The sequence below is a fragment of the Anopheles merus genome, chromosome 3L (genome assembly GCF_017562075.2).
Source record: "Anopheles merus strain MAF chromosome 3L, AmerM5.1, whole genome shotgun sequence".
Taxonomy (NCBI): domain Eukaryota; kingdom Metazoa; phylum Arthropoda; class Insecta; order Diptera; family Culicidae; genus Anopheles; species Anopheles merus.
Window position 1 is genome coordinate 15,191,067 of NC_054085.1, and position 17,044 is coordinate 15,208,110.

At 45.2% G+C, this 17,044-nt stretch overlaps 1 protein-coding gene across 6 annotated transcripts in view; it reads right to left on the reverse strand.

The window, feature by feature from the left end:
* Positions 1-16,437, reverse strand: part of LOC121599639 — a 58,363-nt gene extending 41,926 nt beyond the window's left edge. The window contains exons 1-3 of one of the 6 annotated variants that reach the window (XM_041927605.1): positions 15,491-16,104; positions 6,245-6,576; positions 5,001-5,266 (exon numbers count right to left, since the gene is read on the reverse strand). In XM_041927605.1, the coding sequence (XP_041783539.1) occupies positions 5,001-5,061 (61 nt within the window). In that variant the 5' untranslated portion in view covers positions 5,062-5,266; positions 6,245-6,576; positions 15,491-16,104. Of the gene's footprint in view, positions 1-5,000; positions 5,267-5,636; positions 6,060-6,244; positions 6,577-15,490; positions 16,105-16,200 lie in introns of those variants that run through there. The other 5 variants (XM_041927603.1, XM_041927604.1, XM_041927602.1 and 2 more) reach the window with 5 other exon arrangements.
* Positions 16,438-17,044: the final 607 nt, after the last annotated feature.

Here is a 17,044-nt window from a genome sequence, read left to right on the forward strand (position 1 = left end):
GTTGATGAAGTGCAGAAGAAGCGACCGGGTGTAATGGTAGAAAAGAGGAGATTGATTCCGAGCGAATTGTGGTTCCGAACGTCCCGGAAACGTCCCGTTACAGTGGGCGCGGGCGCGGGCAACAAAACAATTATTGTGTGCGTGTCGGTAAGAGGGAACCATCTTTTCATTCGTGTGTACCAGTTGTTGCTGTAGATCAGCCTCCCTGTAGTTCTCTTTCCTGTTAGCAAACGGTGGAATTTGATTTCTACAGAACAAACACAGACACACACAAACACGCACACACACTCCCAAACCACCGCGAATGAATTCCAATTTCATGCCGTCGTTCAGTCGCGTGCCCGGCGCCGTTGTTGTTTGGGCGTCAGAGGATCAGCATAAATCAGTGCATCATTACAGGAGAGTGATTCTTCGTCTTGCCCGTTCGCTTCCAGCAAGGGGAGGATTAAGATTGAATTATTTTCCCCGAGGCAGAAGGCAAAAACACACACACAAACAAACACGCAGAGACTGATCGAAAGTGGCACTCACCCTTTAAGCGCGGGAGTGTGTAATGTAGTGGAAATAAAAGCCGTGTTTGTCAGCGGCGATAAATAAAGGAAAAACCCCTTCTTTTTGGTCGCTGTCGAAGACGACGGAAAGGTCCTTTTTTCAGTAGGATTTTGGGAAGCACTGATGAGCAAAACGCATTTTCCGCACTAAGTACGCACACGTGTCCCGTGGTGTTTGCTTGCGATGAAGATGAAGGGGAAATTAATCGTATCACTCGCTGTTTATCGCCGTTTTTTTCTCTTACTCTTTCTCTTTGGAATGTTAAAGGTACAAACTGTTATACTGCTGCTTAAAGGCCCGCAGTCGGTAGTTACGGCATGAAGATTAATCGTCCACACTCGCTCAGCACGTACAAATTTCCATTAAGAAACATGGACACCCCGTTGGTGTGGGTCCCCGTTTTTTTCCCCCGACGACGTAAAGCGACGAGCTTCCGTAGTTCCGGGGCCAGAAATGATGAATGGAGCGCAATGGTTGGCTGGTTACGGTGTGTATGTAGTTCACGCGGGACGCGAGTGTGTCAACAGCAGCGCTACATAGTAGCAGCGCTCTATGCAGATCAGCTTGCACAACAACACCTCGCACAGTGGGGATGTTTAAGGGTTCAGGTGAGCAAGCAAAGCAAAAAAAAGGGGTAGAAAACTGCAGCAAGCACTCTTTCACTCTTCACAGCATTTTCAAGACAGGTCCATAGAGCGCTCGGCGCAAAGATAAGGTTCGAGAAGTGGCTCTGAATAGTAAAAGAAAACACGCAAGAGCAGCAGATGCACTTGGATGGTTATCGGTTGCGATCGTCGCGTTTGGCTAGCAGTGTACGGTGCGCTTACTATTTGCACTAGATTTGATTTATGGAAATTGGATTACACTCATATTTCAGTGGCAACACATCCACCGTGGTGTGGTGCAGAAACGTTGCAGATAATTTTGCCGCCACTAGCTCCTTCCTTTCGGAGGAAAATTTATCTATAATGAAATAAATACTTTCAACACAAATGTTGTATCGTGGTGGTGGTGGTCGTCGTTCTTTTTCCCCCCACTCTGTGGAGTAGTTTTTGTCGCCATTCGTTCTGGCTGGGGAGCATTATATCTTGATCGGAGTGGAGAGCCTGGGTTTAAACCTGCCACGGCTAAGCCGCTTGCAGTACGCGTGTAATCGTCTTGCTGAATTTCGGTTGAAATGCGTTTCATGGTGGTTTTTAGTTCCGGTTCCACTTCGTTCCCCTGCACTGCACTGGCGCATGAGGTAGAATGAGCACACAGTGCACAAAGTTCTCGCCTCGCTCCAGCCGGTGGGGGATGAGATTCCAAATCCGCGGACGTCCTGTTGCACGCTCCTTCCGTTTCTCCAAAACAGCGAGCGCGAGAGCGTAATGAAAATGAGACCCAGAGTCAGTACATGGAGCCGGGAGCCGCCTCTAATCCAGATTATCATCATTATCAACATGGGTGGCGAGGAGGAGGTAGGGTAGGTGTAATGCTAACGTGCGCTGGTGCTATCCAAAGTTGCACCGAGGCTGCATCACCATCACCACCGATGGGGGTCCGTTGTGCACTCACGGTGTCTGCCGGCACGGTTGCCCGCGTGCCGGATGGGAGGGTGAAATACCCGGGAAATAGAGCTGGTGCCCCCGGTGGGGTTTGCCAGATAAGATTTGTTGGAATTTATCGCAGAAGGTGTTCGGTTGGAATTAAAATGAAGGTAATGAAGAGCATTAATAGTGAAGTGGTGGTTGCAGTGCTAGCTGTAGCAGCAGCAGCAGCAGCAGCAGCAGTACCGGAAGTCAGGCTGTCAAGGTTTTGCGTTCATTTTCGCATGATTGCACGTGGTTTGGCGCGCCGCCTGGCTTGGTGTGCCGCCAGCGCTGGAGCAGCGATGGAGAATCATTTTCATCTGCGCACAGGAATGGTGTGGTGCCACTGGTCGTGGGGTGGGATGGGTGGTACGGTTCGGGCGAATGCATCGCAAAGCTCGCACATTTCGAGACACATCGAACGCTAAGCGGGAAGTAGATGTTGGAAATTTAGGAAAGCTGAGGCACACTGAACCTTGGTTAGCCGGGTTGCGTGATGTATGTAGTTGCTCGAGTATCAAACTGGCTTTTGGGATGTAACGTGCCGTTTTAATATGAGAAGACATGTTCCGCTTCGTTGGAATGATTAGACGTTGCCGTGGAGATGTTTTTCGCTTTGTTTTAGAAAGAGCTCAATTTCTTGGAAAGGTTCATGATGATGAAATTTTAGAAAGTAACTCACAGCATTGCTGATGACATTGTGCATCGTTTGGAGAAGTTCTTTGTTGAATTCTTCGGTGAGATATTGCTGATGATGTTTCACAATTTGCGGTGATCAAACGGACTGACAAACAGTGAGAATACAGCATTGCCCACACTTAAGCTCAAGTTCAGGATCGATTTTGATAGCAATTTTATTGCCCAGGATGGCCTGGCCTTGTTGACTTTCCAGCAACCCATGTGGAAAGTTACTGGGCGAAAGTTTATTGCAGCTCATCTTCCGCCGAACGTCCGTTACCAGCACACATGCCCCTCTGTGGCTGTTTCCTTGGAAAACTCTTGCCAGTCTCGTAAAGGCAAGCAAATCTTTCTCTCCCGCCTGTAAGCTATCGATCCCAAGGATTAGCTCTTATGCGTGTCGTCCCATATCCGGAGCCCGGACGCTATTTATATAACATCGTTACAAGTTTACAAACTGACCAGTGGCCGAAGAAGAAAAATAAAACTTTCCAACGAGACAATGAACCCAGCACCGTAACCGACCGTCGAAGCTTTCCCCGCTTTGTTGACTTTGTGTCGCTTTGCTTGTGTGCCGAAGACGGGCATGCAAAACACACCCACGAGGGTTGGGGGCTTTGGGATAAAAGGTCTTCGGGAAAAGCGATCTCCAGCGAAAATTGAATGAAGTGACCCTATTCGTTTCTGTTTATGTTGTTTTTTTTTTGTTCAAAGGAAGGCAGAAGAAAGTGGAGTTTGTGATGGCCAATAGCCAGGGGTTAAGATATATTATATTTGACGGTAATATATTTATTTTTCGCATTATCGGGTGTCAATCCCTGTAATCCGTCGGGGTTTAGTGTTTAGTGTCCGTTGCGGCCCGTCTCGTTGGGCAAAATCGGTTTCGCCCCAGGGCTCCAGGCGGACGATTGCCTTTGGAGGATGACAATTGGGTACGATTGGGTCGGATTTGCCAGGTTTAGTTTGCCAGCGTGAGATAAGCATCCGGAGGGGTTAGGTTGGGCCTATTATGGGAATATATTAGCCTGGCCGTTGCAAGTCGTTGGAAAGCTTGAGTAATATGGAGTCATTCGGTTGTTTCGGAGCCTTTAGTAAGCAAGGCTGTGCAAGGCTTTAACTCGTCTGCAAGTATATCACACTGAAACACAGGTAGCATTGCTTCCCGAAGCCAAAGGCTTCTCGTTGTAAGGATTCATCACCTGTTTGCCCTACAACATCCAAAACAATAGCGCTGAAAAGGTGTAATTTACTCAACCTTTCGTAGACTGCAAGTCAACGCGCGCTGCAAAACGACGGAAGCTCAACAAAAGCATTCACCCGGAAAGTTTTGTATCGCAGGTAGCAAGTGAGCATCAACAGACACTTAAGGGCGAGTAAAATGGATTCTCTTTAAGAGACCCATGTTTTGAAGCAATGGTTGTGGATTTATAACTGAAATTTAAATCAAAAGTATGCAAATTACTGAAGTGTTACGCTCCAGAAAGTAAAGCCTTACAATACTGTTTCACGGAATGCTCCAGCAACATGCCAAATTCTATTTTTAATACGCTATCAAAAGTTTTTGAACCTTGAAACTTTGAAGCAAATACGTGACAAAACGTAATGCTTAATGTGCAATTCCGTATGAATGAAAAACGAATGCGTCATCAAGTGTTTCAGGTTGAGTTGATTCTTTTCATCGTTACTAGCACAGTTAAGTACCTTCGTTCCCTCACACACGTGCCGACGTGGAAGGAAGTGGTATATCTCACCAATGACTTACTTCCATCCCTGTCCCAAATCCTTTCTGCGCGCAATCCACCAGCGAATGGTGTCAGCATGATCAAAGAATGCTATAATAATATTGCATTTAATTAAAAATTTGATGATGGGAAAAGTTTACGATTGGAATTAATTCTATCGCCGGGTGGAAAAGGGAAGCAGTTCCGGTGGAACTAGAGTGGCTGTGGCTACGAGCGTCAACCAAGCGTCTAGACTGGGAGAACGAACGGGGAGCCGACCACAGCTTCGAGAAGAAAACACACACTTTTCCCTCCCATCATGCAACGGTCTAATGCGCGCACAAGTTTCCTTCCCCGGTAGCCTGATTAATTGTTTTTAAATAAATATATTTTTACAGTTTCGTTCCCGGACGGAAGCGGCAGCGTCACGGCAGTGAAAGCGTGGATGGAGAAATTAAAAACTTTTGCCTTTACTTACATTTTAACAGAAGGTAGCACGAAACGATAATCCAGATGCGGTGACTAACTCGCGGTATCATGACTTCATTCCTTTTCACTTCGTGCGTGTGTGTGCCGCTCGGAAGCTAGATCTGTAGCTGCTTTCTGTAGTTGTTTCTATCTTAATGATGCTGATACCACACACACACACCATTCACAACGCGCGTAAATCACACATTGCTACATACATCCAGACAGGATCACGTTACACTACTCCCTCATTGCTGCCAGGGGAAAAATGTTGACCTGTAAAATCACGGCACAGATGAGAGGCTTTTTTTTGAACATCACTTCTTTCCTTCTTTTAACGAGGCTCCAGCTGCTATATGCCTCACCGCAATTGACCTGAATGTTTATTGATGCAAATTGCGCAACCGGCTCGCAAGTTCAGCAAAGCAGTAATGAAGCGTCTCCCTTCAGAAGCGAACAGTTTTCATCTCACTTTTTTCCAGTTTTGCCTTATTTGTAGCACAGCCGGCAGTTTGTTGGCCTAGTGAAAAGTGAACAGCTCTATCGCGCGGGCAGCAGGATAGGGTCACAAACAAACAAGCAGCACCAGCAGTCGTAGGTGTGTGGCTGCTGTGATCCTAGTTTGAAGGCGGGGAGCAGTACCTACCCATGAAGGTACGTGGAACGTATTGATATCTTAACACTTCGTTTGGCCGTGCCCAAGGTAGTGGCGTAGAGCGCGTGTTTGTTGCGGCTGTTGGGAACCCACAACTGAGCAAGAAGGCAAACCGAACCAACCGGGCGCACTAGCCGGCAAAAAAGCTAGCAAATAATTGTTTGCATAGGACTTTTACGACTCTGCCCGAGCATAATTAGCGACGTGTGAGTGTGTCGGTGTGTGTCGGTGTGTGTGCACGGAAAAACGGAATAACCAGCTCCGAGTCCGTGTGGGTTCATACGACAGCAGACCGTTATGCAAAGCAGGCATCAAAGGATGGTTCTGATTTGAAGCAGAGTGGGTTTCATGGCTTGTTTTTTTATGCTTTTACTCGTTGTGTGTTGGTTGTAAAAACGGGGGGAGGGGGGGGGGGCAAGAACAAAAGAGAGACTATATAGATAGTGATCCGATGGGGACGGGACGATGAGTTTGATCAACAACGGAACGACTTACTGACGTGCTGGAATCATAAGCAAACCAGGCAAGCGCCATCGAACCATCATCGTGTAGAGGGTTGATGGTTGGAAAATGGGGCAAGCAAATTTGTCCTAACTAACCGTTCAGGGCTAACGGGGAGTGGGGAGTGTATGAAAAAAGCCTGATTCCAATTAGGCTATGGACGGCACAATGAGCTGAGATGTTAATTAGGCGTGCTCTTTTTTGCGAGATGCTGCCAGCCCGATACCCCGATGCCCGATAAAGCAATTGTTTCACTACACCACAAGTGAGCTCTGTCTCTTTCTGTCGATCGATCACTATCTAAACCGTTGCGGGGTTTGATTACAATCGCTTTTTTTGAGTGTGCTGGGGCTTTTATGAGCCAGGAGCGTGCCGATGGCTTAATAATCTTCTGTTTAGTGAGGTTCAATCGTTGCTGTAGCAGTGAAACCTGGAATGAAACAGAACGCAAACAGTTTTTGTTAATTTATTGTGTAATCGGTAATCACACATCAAATCACTGTATTATATTTAATTTTTTTATGAACTATTATAAAGCGTTAAATCTGATAATGAGGCCCTTTCCGTTTGAAGTTCATAGGCTGAAATTTCAGCCTGTCTGCTGTTCGCATTGTACAGCAGTTTTCGAGCAGCTATCTAAGTGGATATAATATACTGGTGGGCTTATCGCAAGGTGTATGAATTTAGAAGGCTGATTTTTATAGCTTCTGTTTCTGAGTGAAGATTTTAAGAGTGTTTTGTGTATTCGTCTAGTCTTCAGAAAGCTTGTTTGAACAAAAAATTTCACCCATCCTGTCAAAAAGTGATATTCAAATTTGGTTACAAAAAACATGCTATGAGACCACCTGGACTATATACACATTGATTCTGGATTCCATCACCAGACCTCTTTAATGCACCTTGGGATAAATGTAAACACCATAAATGTGCCCTTTTTCGAGCAGGTACTCGAATCTAATTCTAACTCTGAGGCTAGAATAATCTAGACTGAAAATTGCAGGCTAGTTTTATGTGTGGTTTTGTATGGAGTGTTTACATGATTTCAGCCTCCAACTGTCAAACTCCATACAAAAAACTGACTAGAATCGTGAAGGACCCCAATATTAAAAAAAAACCTTTTCTTCCATTAGTTTGTTATCAACATGGCTATAAAAATTAGTTTAGGTTATCAAAATCAAAGAAACACTAACACTGGTATGCAAATTTACTGCGGTGTGTCTGTGTGGCAGCAGCCTGCCGAGAAGACGAACAGAGATTAAACCTATCCCGGGGCTTAATTTGACCCTCGTCTAGCGTAAAAACCAATTAGCTAGCTTGTGGCTTTCGGATCGAAAAGCAGTCCCCCGAGGGACGAAAGCGATATCCGTTATTAAGGGCCACAGCCAGAGCAGTAGCAAAACAAAGCCCACGCAACACTTTAGGGCAGTTTCGGAAATCTCCCCAGAGAGTAAATCGGCTCGTTGTCAGTGTGTTAGGGTTTATTTTTTGCCTTAATCGATGCAGGAGATGTGAGAATAACTTTATTATTCTAGTTAAAAAATTTAGTTTTCCAGATTTAATTTGTATTTTTTACCATATTAGGTGCTTGAAAGCATCATACAGAGTTATCTAAAAACATGTCATTTATAATTTGTTTTTAACTGGCTCATTGTTCACTCAAACAATCGTATTGTGCGTCAAATATTCTGTGAACTCAAATCATCAGCATACACAAATTAACCTTCATTCGCTGCCTAAACAAAACTGGTCATAAAGATTTATTTCGTCGGAATCGCTATCGCTCGCACCCGGAGGCACCGGCTACTCCCGCCCAACCGCATTAGGGCAGCAGCACGTTTAAAGCAAATTGGGCACAGGCGTCGAAGGTGGAAAACGCTTTCCTTTCTTCCTCTCCCAAAAACAGCCGCACCTTTGCAAGTCATCGGCGAGGTAAGGCAATTAATGTGCCACAAAAGAAAAGAAGAGCGCACATAACAAAATGCTTAAAGATGGAAAAAGGTATTTGTGGCACAAAGCAGGCAAACTGGTAGTCAGTCCCAGCGGGAGTTGATGCAGGAGCCGCCGGGTCTATTGGCAAGGCGATAGACACTGGTTTGCTTCCTTCCGCTGGGGAGGAGACTTCTCCCCGTAGCTCTCTGCCCGAGGGGTAGTAATTATTCACGCGAAGTAATTTATGTGTGATTAATTATATTTTGTGATAAACGGTCGCCACGGTGGCCTCTGGCGCCACCGCACACCGAAGTGGACTAGGGGGGAGGGAAAAAATCCAGTTGCTTCGTGTTTGTGTCATTTTTTCCCCCGGCCCCGGGAAGGCGTGCGGTCACGCCACCATTTTTTGTTGCTGATTGTTAATTTCACCCACAGTCCAATGGATGGTCGGTCGGACGTGTCTGGCGGGCAATTGACGCGAAGGCGAAGGAAAGTTTATTTCGCCTTTTTTATCTGTTCGAGAAGATGAATGTAGGAGAAGAAAAGTTTTAATACGAGGTCCAAAGAATATTGGACACGGTTGAGAAAGTTCAATGATTGTGAGTAACGATCACGAGAAGTTCGTGCTGATGTTGAATTGAAAATCATGCTTTTGGAACTGGATTTAGTATTTGATTTTAATACAAACCGCAAATAGACACGTTCCCGCTTCCCAGCACATGCTACTCGTCGCTCCAAAACTGGCCAAGTGACCACCAAAACTGGACTTATTCATCTTAATTGTCAGCTCTTCTCATCCGGCAGCCTCTTCTCCCTCTTTTGGTCAAAAATTGATGACAATGGGCAGCATAGTTTTGGTCTATTCGATTAACCTCAAAAACACTCCCACCGCTCCCAATGCCATGTGAAGGTGCTATCTCAGCTGAAGTGGTCGGATCCGAATGGTGCGGAGGTTCGGCTTCTTGCTGCCCGACTGTCAGTCAGCATAACAATCAGCGTTAGCTGGCAAATCGAATTACTGGCTTTCATATTTTATTACAATCGGACACAAACATACACACCAGGCCGGTACGAACAAGCGGTACGGCTTAGTACTTCGTGTGTGTGTGTGTGTGTGTGTGTGTGTGTGTGTCGGTGTTTGGTGTGCTATCTTTACGAGCTTAGTCTTCCTTTCGCTCTCATCCACTTCCCACCAGCTAGAGCTTCTGCAGGCGGTTTAACAATTCCCGTTACAAGCATTCCCTAGCCGAACATGAACATTGCCTATTGAGGGTGGGTAAAGAAAGGGGACGAAGTTTTGGGTGTAACGCTTTCGACATGACATTTAGACAAGCGAGGGCTGAATATTGTATAACCCCTGGTCCTGTTTTTCGTGTCCTACCAGCGTGGCTGCCAGGTTAAGAAGCTGGGTCGAGCCTTCGTCGTGTTTGTGTTAGGATGGAGGTGATGCGCGTTACAATTCTTTCTCGCCAACCTTCACCAGAGGCGTTTGGTCAGCATTGCAAGTTTTGGGGCGATTAGGAGAGGGTTTTTGGTGGGCAGAAAGCTGAATTTGAGAATGTTGATGGCTACAAGCTTTATCTGTAATGGACGTTATTTGTTGAGTTTGATGGATGTTACAATGATGAATTTAAAGACTAAGGTGAAGGTGAAATGACTTTGCAGACATTTAATTATTGTTAATGCTTGTTAAACGATGAGCATAGTGATGTAATTTAAAGAATTGTATTCCTCTATTATACCCTAAAAAGAGCGTCGCTAAGCAACATGTCAACAACGAACTGTGGAGAGTGCGTCGTTGCAAATAGGCAGGGCTGAAGAGCAATACCTCCAGGTCAAGATGTGCTTGAGATTTTATCATCAACTTGAAGATTTCTTTGGAAGTGGTCCACATACATCCAGGGACATGTCTTGAAAGTTGTTCCATATAACGCTCTTCTTATGTACTCTCGTAGTTATTCGAAGAAAAGGAACAAGCAGAAGGACAGATGTTGAAGTGATTGTGAGCTTTGTATTTGAGCAAACCGGGAACACGATAGTTCAACGGGAGAAACGGTGAATTGATTTTGTTGAAGCAAATGTGGGAGACTTTCTGCGTATTTTGAGGTTAAAAAGTAGGTCTTTTACTTGTCGACGAGAAAGAGGTAATTTCAACTGAATTTGTTTACGTAAATGCTGCAATTCATGTAAACTCTATTTATTAATTCTGCAATCAGCATAACGAAGAGAGATGCTTTGATATTTCAAAGAACAATTAATCTCCCATTGCCGCAATGTACTTTATGTACAGTTGTGGATAATTGAGTGGGGAGTTTTTTTTACATAAACTCTCTTTCATAAAGATTGAAATCACCCGGAAATCCTTTAGCTTCATCCGTATTGTGATTGATACCGCAAAAGAATTGATTTTCATCGCACCGAATACTGGATTAATTCCATTAACCTACTGAACTCTCCGAATGCCAATTCTTCCCAATTTCTGCTCCCATCCCGCTTGGAAGGGTTGCGGTTGTGGTCGCCACCAAACCATCGAGCCGATTTCCCGTACACCTCGTAGCTTAATTCTGTTTGCCCCCCTTGGCAAGCGGAATGTCAATCCGGAAACATTCATAAATTGCTCGCACACTCACACAGACACGCTGACACACAAATAACGACCGAGTGTCCCCGAAAGCGATGCAAATGAAACCCATTACGCTTAAAGTGCATCAGCATGCTGTTACCGTGTTCGCTGGTTTCGGCATGATCGTCACCATCATCATCATCATCATCATCATCATCAAGGTGGAACGATGCATCCCGGGGAGTAAAACAAGTTCGCAAAAGGCACGTAAAACAACGTCGAGATGGGAAGAGAGATGGAAAACACACAAACACACAAACAACTGAACTGAACGGCTCAAACGACACAGCGGCTACGAGACTCACACACATTTAACAATTAGGCTAATTGAAATTTAAATGTTATAAAATGTCGATCGCGCCATTCCGCGCTAACGTGCTCGGTAGGACCTCTTGCAGCAGACGCAGGGATACAAAAACACACACAGCGCGACTCACGGTTTGCGTTGTCGTCATCGTCGTCGTCGTCTCGTGCGAGTGAACACAACTTGCCGGTTTCGCATGTTAGCTTTAAGCGTAGAAAGGGAACAGCCAAAGGAGGCCGCCGTGTGGGTGCAGCAGTTTTTTTTTTTTGCGTTTTTACGTTGGGATGGTTATGGTTAGGTTCATTAGATAGAAAATGTTTTCATTCCATGCTCCATGAACCCGGACAGCGCTGGAGATTGCCCCGGTTCCCTTGACAATCGTACATGCTGGGAATATTGGTTGGCTCTATTCGTGTTTTTTTGTTTGTTCTCGTATCTCCTCGGAAGTTGTGTCATATCTCGTACTCGTACCTTTTTTTGCTGCATTTTATATCTAAACTCATGCCAGGGATTCGGGGCTTTTTTTTAGTTGTTGTTGTTCGCTTCTCCGTTACCTTGACTGCAACGAAACGCGAGGAGATTCGACCAGCCCTCATGCATGCCGGACTTTGGATGGTTGGACTCCCAAACACACACACACACAGAGCGACAGTGGAAAAATATTGAGCAATTTGCTAAACGGTGTTCTGGTTTTGCTGGCACTGGCGCTGTGTGCGAGTATAAATGCGCCAAAAATTAAATTATTAAATTACAGCCCGCTACAGCACACTGCCGGTGGTATTGTATGGCGCAAAGAGAGAAGGTGGGAGAGAAAGAGGGAGTGTAATGCTGGTGGGTTCTGGTTTGTTAACGGTTTGCCTATTTGCAAATATTGGCTTCTGTTTGATGATTGGCTCTCTGTTTTTATAAGCTTAATAGGTCAGAATAGAACCATTAAATTATGGGGGTTTTGCAGAAAGTTGCATCAAATGATGATATTGAAATAGAATTGTAATTGAATTTGTATGAAGCAGAGTTTTCTGAGTCAATTCAACGTCGTAAAACCTTAATTTAGGGTTGTTTTGCAATTCAACGGCTACTCTTTCTGAAAAAGTTTAGTTTATCTAATATTTTAAAAATCAAACTAAAACTTATAAATATATTCGTGCTACAGTAGAGCTTTTATTGATGATATCTTAATTTCTATCAATTAATTCCCCTCAAACTTTGAACTGTGCATTACAGCATTAGTGACGGATCATTGGGTAGACAGTTGTCAAAATTGCGTTATGACTGCACGGGCACGGGATGGTTGCTTAGCACTTTGACCCGGCACATCGAAACCCGAGTAAAGGTTGCCCTAATCTTAAAAATATTCTATGAAATGGTATGTTAATTTTCTGCGAAAAACTGCATAACCCATAAGAAATTCCAAACCCTCCTCTGGTAAAAAAAATCTCCTCTTTGCACCAGCGGCGATAAGCACCGATTGTGCTCTGAAAGGTTTTTTTCAGAAAATTCAGTTCGATTTTTCTTGGAAGTAGCATTTAGAAATCGATACCATACTGCTTATCATACGGAATAGTCATGTTTATTTTTGCATGCAAAGAGAAATGGCTGGATGTTTTCCCCGGGAGGCTTTCTTTAAAGCCTCGTGCCAGGTGCACCCTTCCACCCTAACCCGATTGCCCGGATTCGGTGAGTGCGTCCATGTGGCTTGAAACTTTCCGCCCAAAAACGCTGCAAACAGTTCGGTCCCTTTCGGCCGAGAGGCGGTGCTGGGTTTAGCCTACATTTCTTAAAGGATGTGCAAACATTTGAACATCCTTGAACTCGGGCGGGCGCGTATGTGTGTGTTTGTTTCTTTTTCTTTCATCCGCTTCATAAATCCCCATCGGCCTGAGGTGAAGGTTACGCGGTTACGCAGCGCTCTTCGACGTGTCATCAGCAAGCCCGTGCGCCCGTGACGGCGGGCTGTGTTTGCTGTGAGGTTTTGCCAGCCTTGAGCACGGTAATGGCACATTATTTATAACTTGTAAAGCTGGGTGGCAATGTCACCCGGTCCTCAAAGAAAGCCTCAAGGTTCCGTTTACACTTCTCTTCCTCTTCACACACACATACACACACAAAGGATGCGCGAAAATCCATTAGCAGCGTGTGGGTGTCACTCATTCACGAAGGTGGATTGTGAGCTAGCTTTTCCGCTCCACACAAACCGCAGCCCGTATGACAGTGACAAGTGTGAAGAAAAAGAAAGCCCTCGCGCGCGGCAAGCATCCGGTGGCCAACAGCTTGCTGGTGTGTGAAGTGCCGCTGTTAATGAACAGCTTACCGGTTTTGTTGTTTTTTTCGAAACAGGAGAACTAATTTTAATCCCACACATCGCCGTTGACTGGAAGTTGAAACTATTGTCTGTCGAAGGCACGATGATGGGAAAGGCTTTTACCAACATGATACGGCAGATATTCGTCACACTGCACGATTGCTTGACGTCATACCTCAGACCTTTCAGCTAACGATATTCGATCGTGTCTAGGGCAAAGCAACAAACAACCAGGAACTTTATGAACGTGTATCCGTGAAGAAAATGTCAATCCATAACTGATAACCTGCTGGCACGCGTACTAGCAGCGGTTAGCAAAATTTATGGAAAACCATTTCAAACAAACATTAGCGCCACATGGTGACATTAATTTGCTTCTCTCCACTGCCTTTGGGGTCGTAAAATTTCTTTACCGAAAAGTTTGCCCTCCCGAAAACATCAAAAGGTGGAGCTGAGAAAACAAGGGGGTGAGAAAGAGGCCAACGCTTCCTTTCTGCACCACACGAGTGCATGTGCATTTGGTGGTGGGTTGTTTGTTATTGATTATTTGCTTTGGGTGTTGGGCCCGCTGCACCGGAAATGTACGTGTCTGTGTGTGTGTGTCCACCGGTACACCAAACGGTGCAGCATCGTATGCATGGAAACCGGCAATCAAGGCCAGCCGGTGCCAATGTCTGGTGGTTTTCGGACACTTTGCGGGCTGGCTGGGATGCGAAACCGTTAGTTAGCTGGAAAACCCCAAAAGATGCAACCTTGCATCGAGGCACACACGGACCCCTAAAGCGTTTCTTTGCGTTGTTTGCTTGCAAGGGCGAAGGGTAAGGTACGGTTGAGTCCGGGTTTTCCGCTGGTGCATCGGAAGTTAGTGGCATCTGGTCTCTGTGTGAGTATTTTCCAACAGTAAGGGTGCTCACAATAAGCTGGTAGAGTTGTTTTAATTAAAGAGTTTGAATGGGGAAAGGAAGCTGCAGCTGTAAGCAAACATTTTTGAGAGGAGTTTGAAGCAAGTGGCTATTTTATGCCACGGTTAGTGGAGAACATAGATAGCTGTATGAGTAAAAATAAGTTCACATTATTGCATTTAAAATGATTTCTTATAGTTTTAGTTAGTTTCCAAAAATTGCGCTAAACTCGGACATTTCTTTAGGATGAATGTTTTCGATTTTGTTCTAAATCTTCGAGTTCCGACTGATTCTAGCTAAGAGGCGAATGAGGCCAATTGGCTCAAAGTATCTATAAAAATTGACAGAACAGACAACTCAAGCTGACGTTTAAAAAGAGGTATTTGTGCAAAAAATTGCATAATTTCAGGCGTATTACAATAGATGGGATGGTATTTGATGTTTATGCTAAACTTAATTCAAATGGTAATGAATTTAATGTATCAGAATGACTTGTTAAAACACATTCCTACATCACTTATTATGCTGTGAGTGAGCTATTTACAAGTTCTATCCAAAGAACAGTTAACATTTTCAATATAAATTGTCTTCTCTACCAAAAACAAAACTCCTAATCGATTGCTCAAATTTGTTCAACATCAGCCACCCAACTACTTAAAGCCATCGTTTTCCGACAACCGACATTGACCATTTGCTGTGCAATGTTTCATAGCCCCTCATCTTCCTCACCTCCATCCACCGGGAAAAACTTGAACCCCTTTTTGATTGCACAAAGCTCATCGGTATGCACTGTGGCGGTAAAACTTTCACCCAAATTTGGACCTGCCACTGGCGATGCCGGCTGAGCAAATCCTCAACAATGGCGCCATTCGCTTTTCATCTATGCAACACGCACTGACACACACACACACACGCTCATTCACATTTTGCAGAGACAGACCGGAGACTGCCGGATCTGCACTGTTCCCTGTTGGTTTTTTTTTGTGCTTTGTGCTACGCTTTATCCACGTACACTCGAATGCCGGCACACAGAAACCGAATACGCTCCGGGGCAATTCTTCATCGAAACGAAGAATAATGTCTAGCGAGACAGCCAGACACGGCGGCTCACGGGCTGGTTCGTTGATCGTGGCCGGGTACAGCTACCCACCCACCCACCCACCCCATCCACCTACAACACCCCCGAACACTTACTACTGTTTCTGCGAGCGATGAAATTACACATGGCATTAGAGTGGGGACAGAAAAAAAAATTAGAAGAAACAGAAAAAAAGTTCAACCCACCATTCGGTGCAAAACATCACACAATAGCAGCCGACGATCGTCTTTTCACCACATTGCACCACTCGCCTACTTCGCGTGAAATATGCAAAGGGGGGTGGGCAAGTGCTCCACGATGCCCAATAATTCACCCGCGCACAGTGTCACGGCTACACAGGATTAGAGATCTTCTCTGTGTGTGTGTTGTGTTTTTGTAAGCGGCAGAATCCGACCCCTCAGCTGCTCCTCACAACAGGATCAAGTGCGCTAATCCTTGAACTCATTTTCTTTTTTCTTTCTTTTGGGAGGGTTGCGTACTACCAGAGGGACACTTTGAAGCACATGGTATACGGAAGCACACACACACAAACACACACACACGTGTTGGTTGAAACGGGCACAAAATTCGTTTGCCTTGGAGAAGGAAACTTATCGGTGGAAAAGTTTCCCATCAGCGGTGTGTGCCGCTCGTGGAAATGTACAGAAAACAGACAGCGCGCTATTTCCTTTTGCACGTGCTATTTATCTTCTGCCAGGCATGGCGAACGTTTTTTCCACATTTATTTTTCTCCCACAAAAGAAGAACAGATATCTTAACGGATTTACAGACAGGAGTAATGATGTTGAAAAATGCTGGATAGGTCTTTACAGTTGGTGCACTATTACAGAGAACAACATGATTGGGGCTTCCAACGGAAAACACAACACTTTTAAATAAAGGACACAAATATTACCTCAAAATCTGTTCACGATATTCGTTTCCAAATGTATTTCACAACAATAATTACACAATTACTCGAGGAAAATGATTCTTTTCCGTCTGTTATTTTCCTGCCTCGAAAAAACAAACCCGGCGTTTCCCGGCGTGCTTTCCGGTAATTACCGACGTAAGACGCGTTCGAGTGTAGTTCGGTTTGCGGGGTTCAGCGGATCTCTCGCGACCGGACTTTCCTCGCGGCAAGATATTGCGAAACTGATTCGTGCGTGCGCTGCACTGCCAATGTTTTCCCTCTCTCGGAATGCGTTCTGCCGATTTTTTTTTCCAGTAGCGCAGTGAATGGCTCTCCTTAGAGAACGCGCTCACTCTTTATCTCGTTCTCGTTGAGGTGATTTTTGAGCAAGAGTATGTTTTGTATGTTTTCAAACAAACCACACCGGGATGCTCGCTGTGTCCTCTGGAAACCATCACACACACACACACACGCATACACCTTCCCATAGGCCGCTGGGAAAACACGAGCGTCCCCGCAACCGAGCAGCGGGAGCTCTCTGCAAGGGAAAAGCACGCGAAAACTCGCTCTCTTGCTCAAACTGCGTGTCGCAGCGACCGGGTGGCGTGTGCGTGAGTGTTGTGTGAGTGACCGTTCAGCGCTCTCCCGGTGCCAATCCATGGTTGGCAAATGAACGGTTTTATTTCGCTAGCCAGAAGATAATTTGATTCATTCTTTCGCTTTCGCTTGACGAGCTTTTGTTTTCATCTCATTAGATTATCCCATTATCGGTGCTGTTGGGCGCGGAGAATGCAGCAAAATGGCAAAGCAAATAGCGAGCGATGAATCGATGGATCAAGCAGCAGGA